At 40.4% G+C, this 12,964-nt stretch overlaps 1 protein-coding gene across 1 annotated transcript; it reads right to left on the reverse strand.

Annotated features, from left to right (window-relative positions):
- Positions 1 to 857: 857 nt before the first annotated feature.
- On the reverse strand, positions 858 to 9,097 carry c11h5orf22 (chromosome 11 C5orf22 homolog). The gene is made up of 9 exons (XM_039003406.1): positions 8,925 to 9,097; positions 8,194 to 8,339; positions 7,792 to 7,941; positions 7,161 to 7,659; positions 6,903 to 6,965; positions 6,658 to 6,779; positions 3,105 to 3,171; positions 2,657 to 2,796; positions 858 to 2,162 (listed from the first exon to the last, which is right to left on the reverse strand). Exons 1-9 carry the CDS (start codon positions 8,991 to 8,993, stop codon positions 2,015 to 2,017), a joined length of 1,404 nt encoding a protein of 467 aa, XP_038859334.1. The 5' UTR covers positions 8,994 to 9,097; the 3' UTR covers positions 858 to 2,014.
- Between the last annotated feature and the right edge of the window lie 3,867 nt (positions 9,098 to 12,964).

Here is a 12,964-nt window from a genome sequence, read left to right on the forward strand (position 1 = left end):
ATAAAGCCATTGACAAAAATATAACCTTCTGTTCCGAGGAGATGAGGGTGACGATCCCATGTCAGAATGGTTCAGATAATAACTACAGAACTAAGCCAACATCAGCATGAACTTTGGTTGTGAATGGTATGAACTTTGAACTCGTATTCACTACAGAAGTGATACCTCCTAGCCGTTGAGTTAGCAACAGCTGCTACAAACGCAGGTTAGGAAGGACAGTCAGAGTATCCCGTCTACTACACAACGACGTTACTACAACGTATCCAGTGACCACCAGAGACATTCTTCAAAGGACAGAGGACTCGGTTTGGCAACACGGTCTTCCATCTACCACCAACCTACTGAAGCGCAGCTCAGAGTAAATATTTATTGCATTTTCCTTTTCCAAATGGGCGGTAATTTAGAATGCATAAGATACTGTATTTACGATAGCACAGCTTCGCCTCTGTTCCAGTCTCCCGCTCTTTCACTAAAACCCAGCCCCCTTTCCTTTGTGTAACAAGCTGTCATATCTGTTCCGCCCGCTAGGGACGTTTTCCTTTATGACGGCAATTTGTAATCAAGTTATGATTTAATTGTGTATGTGTGATTAGTTAGGTATTTAGTAAATAAATAATTAAACCCAATTTTGTATTGCTGATTCAACTTGTTAGCCAGGATTCTTGCAGATAACCAAGGATTTACAACTTTCAGATGAGACTGAATAAGATGACGATTAATGTTGACTGCTATGGATGTAAAATATTACTAAATCTTTAAGAGTTTATTCGGAAGATAACAGCTCTATAAATATTCTTTCGTGGTGTCCCTCTCTAGTTAATTACATTTACATGATTAGTTCAATCAGGTAATATTAATTACGGAGAAATTATTTTATAGAATAGTATGTCATAGCAATTAATCCGGCATAGACAAAGACACGACAGGTGATAAAAAAATACAAATAAATGCACCAGCTCTGTTCAAAATAACACAGGCAATATTAAAACAAGAAACAAAACAATCCCATTGAGTCTATTATAACCACGGAAAATGTAATAGATTACATTTCCTGACAAATATAGCCTCCTCTGATGGGTATCCTATCTTTCCTTGGAAGACGTTCAAAATTAGAACAATATTATGGAGCACATCTGTAAGAATTAAATGAGAATCACATTAAATAAAGTGTCATATATTCATGTACAACTATTATTGTACACTCAAAATGACAGTGCTGTAGTTGGGACAATGTGTACTCTGCATTGACAACCAAGGCATTAAAGCTTTGTAATAATATGTAATAGTCTTGACTGAGAGAAAAATCTATTTATAAATTTGTACAAACAGTGAGATGAAAATGTGAAAGTACTGAATAGAGTTGCTAAGCAACTGGCAATGGTAGCAAACAAACTGAAGTGGGTGGGGTAGGATAGGATCTAGTCATACTCATTTGCTGCTTTGAAGTACAAAAAAACATAAAAAAATATTAAAAAGGGGTCCTCAACACTTCTGCATCAAGGGAAAAGATTTGCAAAATGAGCAAAGGGAAATAGATATGTGCACAAAAATAATATTAATTTCATGAAAAATTCCTACAGATACAGTTGAACAATTTGCCAGTGCAATCACTGCATTTAATGTAAAATGGCTCCATAGTCAAATGTTCACTTCGTGAATTATGCCTGCATCCAATATTGTCAGGACTGGGCAAGAAAGTGTCAAACAAGTAACGGAACACAAATGATAAAAACTGTCCTCATTAAATTGTACAGCATCTGATTCACAACAATGGTCAGGTAAATATGGATATATTTGATACATCTGTCTACCTGAGAAAAACTAAAATAACAGGAGCAGGTAGACATGCTATCTTGATTTTCAACCATTAATTCATACTTTGAGCTTAAAGCCTTTCAAATAAACTAGTACATGTGTGCATCTTCAGGCTGAATCCTCACACTGACACCAGTGCATCATTTCTGAGTGAAAGTCAGTAATTCGATGGATGCATCTCAAATTTCGATGATTTGTATCATGATGCCTTGGGCAGGTTGTCCTCTGGTGTCGTCTCGTACTCCTTATGGACATCCAACGAGCCATATAAAGACTCCAGGACGGCTAGTATCCTACTCTGGATGGAGTTGACCTGTTCAGTTGGGCAGTACTCATCCAGACTGGATCTGCCAAACAAAACAGTGATTCAATCAGCTGTCAAATTGTCCAATAACACGATTGAACAGAATCTTGTAATTCAGTCATTCAAAAATGATGTCATCCAGTCAAAGGTGATGCGTTATTATACTTTGTTAAATGGACTGTGCTTTGCATGAAAAATAACAACTTTGCTGAAAATACAATGACTAAGGTGTTTGTGTCAATTGATGTAAGATCTACATTATTTAAAGATTAGATCACATTTCTTAGTAGCAGAACAAACCGTGTCTATATGCGTCAAGACTACGTATTCACATCTTTGACATCTGCCTTTGCTAACAAACACTAAGTGAATGAGTCAGTACTTCATGAACATTCCATCTTGCAAATAACAAATTGATAGCTGTCAACAATAAACTGTTTGATACATGTCCAATGTCCTTCAGCAAGCTACAAATCCCATTTTCTTTGAATAAGTAAGATGGCTGTTTTCCAGGGAGTGTGAGTGGCGCTGACGTACCTGGAGACAGTGACAAGGGTGGGCTTCGGCAGGGCCTCCAGGACGAGCTCCACCGCCAGGACCAGTCTCTCAACCTCCTCCTCACTACTGATGTGGTGGGGCAGCTCCGAGTAGTCACAGGTCAACCCCGCCTGGTGCACCTTCATCATCATCATCATCATAACCATCACATAGGAAGGGAGAGAATGTCAGCCAACCACATAATGAAAGCCAGCTTTTAATCATCATGGTGCCTTTCAGAGTAAAAGGTTGGAAAGAGGCAGGGAGCAAAAAGAAAACCCTTTTAGCTGTTAACGGGACAGGCTATATTAAATGATCTAATCAAACTGTTAATTAGGCCTACATTATGTTCTTCCTCATCTTATTTTCCTTCCCTGAAATTAGAAATGTAAAAAAAAAAAAAAAAAACTAAATGGTGATGACTATGTCGGTGAAAAATGCTGTTTACCATTTCGTAGTCAGGGGCCTCGTTTCGACTCCGCAGGCTTCCCACCAGTTTGACCAGAGAAGTCATCCTAAAAACAGGAGGGGAAAAAAAAAGTTCAAAATAAGTTTCCAATATTTTCCACCATGATCATCACCTCCAGGCAGAGCCCGACAGTACCACGCCTGTAGAGTATCTCTCTATCTAAAATGATATCCTAATGTCAGCCTAATCTAATTCAGACTGTGTAAGAGGCAGGCAACAGAGAGGTGATCAACCCCAGAGGAAAACTTGGATAAAAGGTATTATATCAGTTGTTCATGGGAAAGACACACTGCAGATAGAGTAGGCCTAGATCTACAGTGCCTTCAGAAAGTATTCATACCCTTTGACTTATTCCACATTTTGTTGTGTTACAGCCTGAATAAAAAAATGTATCCAATTCATTGTTTTGCTCACCCATTTACACACAATACCCTATAAGGCCAAAGTGTTTTGTTTAAATGTTTGCCAATTTATTGAAAATGAAGTACAGAAATATATCACTTCCATAAGTATTCACACCCCTGAGTCAATACGTTAGAATCACCTTTGGCAGAGATTACAGGTGTGAGTCTTTCTGGGCAAGTCTCTAAGAGCTTTGCACATCTGGATTGTACATTATTTGCACATTATTCTTTTAAAAAAATATTCAAACTCTGTCAAGTTGGTTGTTGATCATTGCTAGACAGCCATTTCCAGGACTTCCCATAGATTTTCAAGACAATTTAAGTCAAAACAGTAACTAGACCAAGAACATTCAATTTCTTCTTGGTAAGCAACTCCAGTGTATATTTGGCCTTCACAGTTGTGTTCTGTGGGTGTCACCGAGTAGACTGATACCCCATTTCATTGCTTCACATTCCAACCTTGTTTAACCTGATCTAGTCTAAATATGGCATAATTCCACTAATTGTAACCTTCTGCATCATTTTCATTTTGAAGGCAAACCGCAAATTCCACTATTGTGCCTAATCCTTATTGTGGCTAGCCTCACAACACATAACCCAGTCCGGTCAAGCCTCACTAGCCAGATGAAGCTAGCTGGCTGCTTATAAAATGAGCTTTGGGCAACAGGGTTAAGTAGCTGACTAGCCACTTATTTTCATGAACTGAAGTTCGATTTCAATAGGAAGACAACAAGTGGCTACCTAGCTAATACTTACTCACAAGGATTCCTAAATCATTGTTAAGAATAATGAAAATGACTGCAGTTTCTACTGGTCATTGTTTTCAGGCTGGTTGTATTGGTGCTAGCTAAGTAAGATAAAACTAGCTAGCTACCCCAGAAGTTTCGGTCAAACAAATAATGCCATATTACCAAAGCAGTATTGTAAACACATCGTTCGTGGCCAGTGTGTGCTTGTTTGCAGACCTTTTTTGTACAGCTTTGACAGTGCTACTGATAGTAGTGGTGGCGCTTGGCTTGCATGTGCAAATTCATCACACACAACATTCTGTACTAGTGCTGTTATTTGACATGTCAAATTACAAGCTTATTTAATGCGTCAAATAGTGTTATGATATGTATCGTTTTTGACACGTAAAGACCCAAACGGCGTTCCATAGTATGTCGTAAAGCTAATAGGAGTGACGCTATTACTGTGTAACTCTGGTAGTGCGACCAGTCGGCGAAAGCCAATATCACCCATGACAGAAAACAGTTGATTGTCAAGGGCAATGAATTCCATTATCTTGGTGTTAATGGATTTCGCCTTTGAGTTGTCTCGCTGAAATGTTCTTACTCGTTCAAATAACTGCTCGACTTGTTGTCTGCTCGATCCACACAGTAGACATTGTGGGCTAGGTTAGGAATGCTGTGTTGCACGTGTAACGCAACATTTTACGTGGCGTCATTACGTCATGTACCTACGTTATATAGGTATGCACATCAGCTTTGACATCGGTTTTGCATGTCGGCGTTAAACTAGACATCGGGCCGATACCGATGTTGGCATTTTTAGCTAATATCGTCCGATTCCGATATGTTCACCGATATATTGTGCATCCCTAATCACAACCCTACAGGAAAGGTGAGAAATCCATATCTTCATTTAAACCAGGGTACTTTGTGGCCTGTAGTTTGTAAATCCCCAAACTTTCCCTTTGGTTTAGCTATTTAAGACAGTCCCCTTTTCTAATTGAGGCTGGAACATGATCAATACCCATAGGTAGGCAATGAAGACTACCCCATGGCAAGGCACTACAAGTCCTTACACCATGGCAACCCAGCCTCCCTACAAGCCATGGGTATTAATCATGTTCTGGCCTCAATTAGAAAAGGGGACCGTCTTACACAGCTAAACCAAAAAGAAAGTTATTGGATTTACAAACTACAGGCCACTAAGTACCCTGGTTTAAATGAAGATATGGATTTACAAGCTACAGGCCACTAAGTACCCTGGTTTAAATGAAGATATGGATTTACAAGCTACAGGCCACTAAGTACCCTGGTTTAAATGAAGATATGGATTTACAAACTACAGGCCACTAAGTACCCTGGTTTAAATGAAGATCTGGATTTACAAGCTACAGGCCACTAAGTACCCTGGTTTAAATGAAGATCTGGATTTACAAACTATAGGCCACTAAGTACCCTGGTTTAAATGAGGATATGGATTTCTCACCCTTCCTGTAGGGTCATGATAGGTCCATTTGCTGTCATCTAGTGGACATTTTGCTCCATTGCCCTCAGTTATGTTGTCCATGTTTGCTGTGTTCTAGTGTACTATGGAATAGATGGCTCTCCTATTCTTGGCACTTTGCCCAGTCGTAGTTCTAACCTTAAATATCTTTCTAGGTGTTCTGATGCTGATCCATTCCCTCTTCAAATCAGGGCTGATTGGAAAAAGCTGTTCAAAATCCTTTCTTTGTACTCTATGACGAAGGCCAAGCAGCCGAAACGCGTCGGAGTTGGTAAACTTTGTTTCCATTGAACATGCCATACAAATAAAGGCATTTTAATTAATTACATGAAGAGTGCCTTGGTCCTCCTTTCTTTTTGATGACCAATTGACCCCTTTTACCAAAGAACACCTTCAGTCCACCAAAATCGACTATTGTGTACCTTAGCAGCGCTTCCCTTCCTCTTTTTTCCCCTAGGGGTTGAATACTTATTGACCCCAGACATTTCAGCTTTTCATTTTTAATTAATGTGTAAAAAAAAATAATCTAAAAACATAATTCAACTTTGACATTATGGGGTATTGTATGTAGGCCAGTGACAAAACCTCAATTTCATCTATTTTAAATTCAGGCTGTATCACAACAAAATGTGGAAAAAGTCAAGGGGTGTGAATACTTTCTCAAGGGACTATATGTGGGGAAATAATCATAAGTAGATCTCAATCTTATCAAATCTCTCTCCAGTACCAATTTGAAGCTGGCCAGTGCTGAGGGAAGGATTCTAAGGACAGAAGGGTTCTGAGGATTAGGCCTAGTTGGGCTGATGCAGAAGTTACTGCCTGGCAGGTACAGGAGATCTACTCAGCATCGCCAGCCCAGATACCGTAAGGAAGGTAGAGGAGATTTATCCTACCCAGGGTTGGCAGCCCAGCGCCTGACTGTCTCTTCACTATCATCCTCCACCAGGTCTGCAAATGCTGCCTCCAGATCCTCCAGCTGCCGGATACGTCTCTCCACACACTCTGTCAACTCCTCCTGAAAACAACACAACATGACACAGTTGTAGTGTACAGCAGGGGAGAAACACCACATGCTTCTGATACAGAGACACCTTCCGACACACATAACACCTTCAGAACAGACAGTATTTTCTCTCACCTCGTCTGGGTCTTCTCTAGGTTTCCTGAAGCTGTACAGCTCCTGTAGAATATTGTACTCATCCTATGGTATACAGAGGGGGAGTAAAACTGATGGCGTCAAATCATGAGATGAATGCCAAGGAAAAACCAACATGTCTAAACATCTTACAACACTTCTGCTGATTCTAAGTAAGATATCTACAACATCTCAGCAGTATATGTTTTCTTGAGAAGGTTAAGCCTCTGGTATCCAACAGTAACCAATAATTGCCTTTACCTGTGTATACATCTCCTTGAAAGGATTCTTACAAGAGAAAAAATCAAGGTCGATGTCAAGTATGTATGGATCAGTTTGTTTGATAACGGAGAGAAGGCTGTTCACAGCGTAGGTCATTGAACCCTCATCCTTGTCAGTCTTCAAACAAGGCTTTTTGAGTGGTTCCTTTTCCTCTTCTCTGTTGTTGCCATTGCTGCTGCTCCCTGAGGTTATACTGCCACCAGGTGGCTGAACACTGTCAGTACAGCTACTAGAGCTGCTTTCAGACTTGGAAGCTGAAGCAGAGGGTTGAGCATCATTCACATCCCCAGCTCCCTTGTTCTCTATCCTGGGTCTTTTGGCAGAGCTCTTCTCAATGTCCCTTTCCATGTCTTTCCTCTGGCAACACGCCACAGGGTTCACTAAGACAACACTCAGTCCCAGAGGTTTAGGATTCTCCAGCTGATCCTGAGGAACATACAGGCCGTCACTTAAAAAGTAATCGTCCTTACTTGTAACTCTGAAACAAAATCAAACAAAGTACAAATAAGAAACGTATTTGGGTCAAACCATACATTCCTGTTTAAGAAATCCAGAAAATCAGGAAGTGATTGGCTAACAAAACCCGTGTCGTGTCAGGTGGGTTAATTACCTGATGGTGGTTGTGGAGGAGTCCTTTCCCACAGAAAAGGCGTGCTCGCCTTCCTTGATCTGCTGTGCCCAGTAGGGATGGAGCCATGCCACGTGAGACACATGCCCAGCATATACCATGGGCATGATCCAGTTCTCAATGCTCAGCTCACTGCAAAAAAGAACAATACATGATCAGTGAGTGAATGCATGTAATGTATATGCTAATACTGGTCATGTCATGCCCTATTAATTCAGTGAAATTGAATGAATGTCAGTCTGTGCTGTAGGCTACCTGAAGAGGTAACTTAGCAAACAAAGATTTCAAGGACATATAAAATGTGGGACGATGGCATGTCCATGTCCATACAGTTTGTTTGCCGGTACAGTACAGGCCAGTCTCCCTGTTCATCAGTAATCCCACCTGAGCAAGGAGTCCTTGTCAAACACAGTATCTGCAGGCATATTGACAGGTATGAGGAGGTCTGGGTGGGAATCCAGATGGACCATCTTGATGTTCTTCAGCGGCAAGTGCCTTGATGCTATAGCCCGATATATAGGACTTACCACCTGAGGGACACAATGCAGCAGATAAAAGATATTCTCAAAATTAATTAAAACAATGTGTCTACGTCAAGTAAGACTGGGTGGGGGTCAGTGGTACCTATCTATATCTAGCCCAGAGGGTCCTGGATAGCTACTGAGTGTGCAGGCTTTTGTTCCAGCACTAAGCTAACGTTACCTTTCAAATAATCAACAAAAATCATGATCTCCAGTCTGGACAACAAAGTATTGCATTTGATGTGTTGGAACAAAAGCCTGGTTGTTCAAACCCAGAAAGGAGACCTGATCTAGTCACAATTATAGCGTAAGCATGCATGAATCCTTAGTAAAGTAGCTAGCTAACGTTAGCTTGCCAGCTAGCTAAGCAAATGTAATGTGATCTCTTAGCCAGCTAGGGAATTTGCTATTTTGAGAAAGTGAGGTAGCATCGCACAGTGATGTACTGTAGATCGCCATTGTAGAGACATTCAAATGGGGAATACATTGTATTTTTTCAGTGTGCAACTAGCTAGCAAGATAACGTTAGATATTACAAACATGTAGCTGACTCTAGCTAGCTAAATATAGTTACTGCTAGCTAAATGTTCTTACATCACAGTGGTCTTCTACGATCCATACGGGCAAATCTGCATAAACCCTTTTCGATGGCGGACAATTCATTTTTCAGTCCGATGTTGTTTTTACCTGTGAACTAGGTAAATTTCAAATAATCTCTGAAATATTAGCTCGGAAGACTCAGGTTTGCATGCGACACCTGTCTGAAAACAAACCCAAACACGACCGCCTCTCTCTCATATGTCTGACTTTCTATTGGCTGGTATTTCAAAGCCAGCTTGTGATTGGTGCGATTGTGTCCACCGTCTCTTTTACACCGACTGGAAACACGGTCGAATAGCTAGAGCATATGTCATGCATTAAAATAGTCGTTTTTATATTTTACTCTCGATTTATAACTATTTTTGTTGTTGTAGGAGCCTACGAGTCAGCCTACAGTATTAGTAGTCTACTATCAGAAAGATTGAAATATATTTGGTACAATTCTGCCCTCTATTGGTCAGTACAAAAAGTGAGGGTCAACTTTCAGCTGATGTCTTCAACTTTAGTTTTTGTACTCATAAGGTTTGGATCTTTTCTCTACATTGATACTCAAAACAACTTCATCTACATCATGGTTAGAGATCAGAGAGACAGCAGCCCTGCCCGCTCTGATGGAGCCGTTTTCCTGCTTGCTTTGATGCCAACATTTATCTTGTATCATCTGCCTCAGAATGATTGATTTGGCTGCATATTGCAGTCTACAAGTCTACAACAAAAATGTCACTGCAAGCCTATTCCCACGTCCATTTCGATAAAGAATGTTGTAATTGCACAGATCCCTCCTCTTGGCTTTGAAACAAATGGGTTGTGCTCTCTGCTCTGATAAATATCACCTTATTTCAAATCAAATTGTATTTGTAAACTGCGCCGAATACAACAGGTGTAGACCTTAGAGTGAAATGCTTACTTACAAGCCCTTAACCAACAATGCAGTTTTAAGAAAACACAAAAAAAGTAAGAGATAAAAGTAACAAATATTTAAAGAGCAGCAGTAAAATAACAATATATACAGGGGTTACCGGTACAGAGTCAATGTGCGGGGGCACCGGTGTCGAGGTAATTGAGGTAATATGTACATGTAGGGAGAGTTATTAAAGTGACTATGCATAGATAATAACAGGGTAGCAGCAGCGTAGAAGGGGGGGGGGGGGGGGGGGGGGCGACAAAGCAAATAGTCTGGGTAGCCAATTTCATTAGATGTTCAGGAGTCTTATGGCTTGGGGGCAGAAGCTGTTTAGAAGCCTCTTGGACCTAGACTTGGCGCTCCGGTATCAATTACTTACATAAAAAAACAATACAGATAGACACATTATGCCTGCATGGTACCTCTGTAGGCTAAATACCTTAGGAAGGGTTTCAAATCTCACTTCAAATCTCTCCAACTCTGTTGCTGATAGCCAGCAGAAACCTTTAGCACATTTGCAATTGGATTGACTTGTGTCAACCTTTTCTGCTAATGGATTGACTTGTATGAACCTTTTTTGAAATGGAGACAACTCAGCAGCGCAGAGATACATGAGGAGAGTGCCAATTCAAAAACTTCCATGACAGTATAGTTTTTGAATTGGCACTCTGCTCATTTTATTCCTACTCTTGACTGTAAGGACTGAGTAAGACTGGTGAGGTGTGTTATTTTCTTGTCCTTTGAGCAGTATATCTCCTGCACGTTACTCATCTCTCCAGCTCTCACACACTGCCTGTCAAAGAGGTGGCTGGCCCAGAGTTCAAATCAGATACCTCAAGTCTGGGAGTTTCAAAGCTCTACCCCAAGTTTAAGGTGCTGCAGAGTAATCTTTTGTTGAATTATTCCTCATATTATATGCCTTTCACACCCTCTGAGTCTGCAACTGTTTGAAAAGTCCACCAGAAGGTGAGACAAGAAGATGGTAGAGAGAAACTTTGATACAGTGTTATTCATCTATACTGTAAGCGTCCTACAGTGCTCTACGCATCATCAGTTTGGAATGGCAGAGAAATCTCTCTGTGTTCCTCAGGACACACTGACCACTCTCATTTTGGAATATTAGTTTAGGTTTTGGCAGGGCCTTGTTAAATAAATCATACCTGTCTGATGGATTTCTATGTTCTTCACCGTTCTCTGTCTCTTTTTACCCATCATAATGTTCCCTCTTCACCCTCTCTCACTGTGCAGTGTGCACACTTACTGTATTCTATTCTGTATGCTATGTTTGTTTGATTTAGATCTCGCTCTCTCTCTGTCTCTCTAGCTCTCTTTCATTTTCTTAAATGGGTTTATATATAAACAAGTTTAAACCCCTTTCTTGCTGCCTCGTCTCATATCAGTGATGTATTCATCATCAACCTCCTGTTGTTTTTCTCTCCCAAAGTTCTAAATGGAAAGACTCAGACAGTGTGTGTGTACGGCTTATGAGGCTCATCCCACACAGCCATGGCTTCCCCATCCAGCGCATCTGCCACATGGCCCTGGGCCCTTTGGCTGTCTGATTGGTCGCGGCCCAGTCCGCTGGAGGTGAGTGGGTGGCTGGGTAAGTGGTGGCTGCCTGCATCACGGTAACCGTCGAGGATGAGGAAGTAGTGGGGGTGGACTTTCTTTACAAAAAGGACTGATTTGATTTCCCTGAAATTCCCTCCACTACGACCAGTGCCTCCTGGCCCTCTCTCTTCTTTTTTTTACCTCTTCAACTGCCGTCTCAGATTTCCCTTTGATTTCATTATCTCTTTTTGCCATGATTCTCTTTGTAAGTGCTCAGTCAGATCTGGTTATATGGTTATAAAAACATATTCATTCTGATGTTAAAACTTTTACTTCAGGATTTCTGGTTGACTGAGTCTCTTCTTATTCAGACGTTAAGAATTTCTTAGCGGATTTTGACAGTTCTTCAAAATACTGTTGAACTTCTAGCAGAAGTATTTGGGAATCACACAATCCAGCTGCTTATTGCCTTTCTGGCACCTATTATGAGCACATGTCATCTCCACAGTATTTTATGAAGGCACACCCACTTCTGTAATTACTGTAAAAAGCATCTCAAAAGATTTTTCATGTTTCCAAGGATGTTGCAAATGATATATTTCCTTGCCAACTGCTGTTACATAATTTTGTACACTTACACATGATCACATACACAAGTGTGTCCTGTTGAGGTGTACAGTATTTCTTTCCCAAATCCAGTTGAATCAGGTGTGCTTATCTGGGACTACAATAAAAATGTGTACTGTTGAGGGTACTTGAGTACTGGAGTTGAGAAACACTATGACTGTACTAAGTACCCCCTGTATATAGCCTTGCTATTGTTATTTTACTGCTGCTCTTTAATTATTTGTTACTTTTATTTCTTATATATATTTTTTTTTTATAAAAAAAAGTAATAATGTTTTCATATTCTCATTTGTTATTTTCTTTTATGTATTTTTCTTAAAACTGCATTGTTGGTTAAGGGCTTGTAAGTAAGCGTTTCACTCTACACCTGTTGCATTCAACGCATGTGACAAATAACATTTGATTTGATTTTAAATAAGGTGAACCCATTCCTTGACACACCAGCAGAGAGCGCTATTTATCATAAAATCCCACAATGTCAATGAAATGAGTCATATTTTATGCAAGGAAATTAGTACCCACAAGCAAGGTAATGCAACGCAGAACTGAAATTATAACGATGTTGTTGGGTTCTAGCTTGTGTGATGCGTTTCGTAACTATTTCAAGACACAACCTACAGTACTGAACCAGCATCTCACTGGCTAGGATGATGAAGTGATGTGCTTGTTCCGCATTCCAGTCATGCTCACTCCAGGATTATGATTGGTGCCTTGCTTCCTATAGTGTGCTCTGTGTCTCTCACCATGAAGTGTGCCATGGCCTTTCCACTGTACCGTAGTAATATTTGTGACAGCTTACCATGTTACAGCAGAAACAAGAGTTAGAACATCTGCCCATCCAAGAGGACCAAACAGATCATCTTTTTCTTTATCAGTGTTAACGGTTTCGGATGTGTATGAACCTACAACAAATAATACACCAGTTGTTATTGTTAGGATTATGTATCGGATG

The sequence above is a fragment of the Salvelinus namaycush genome, chromosome 11 (assembly GCF_016432855.1).
Source record: "Salvelinus namaycush isolate Seneca chromosome 11, SaNama_1.0, whole genome shotgun sequence".
Lineage (NCBI taxonomy): Eukaryota > Metazoa > Chordata > Actinopteri > Salmoniformes > Salmonidae > Salvelinus > Salvelinus namaycush.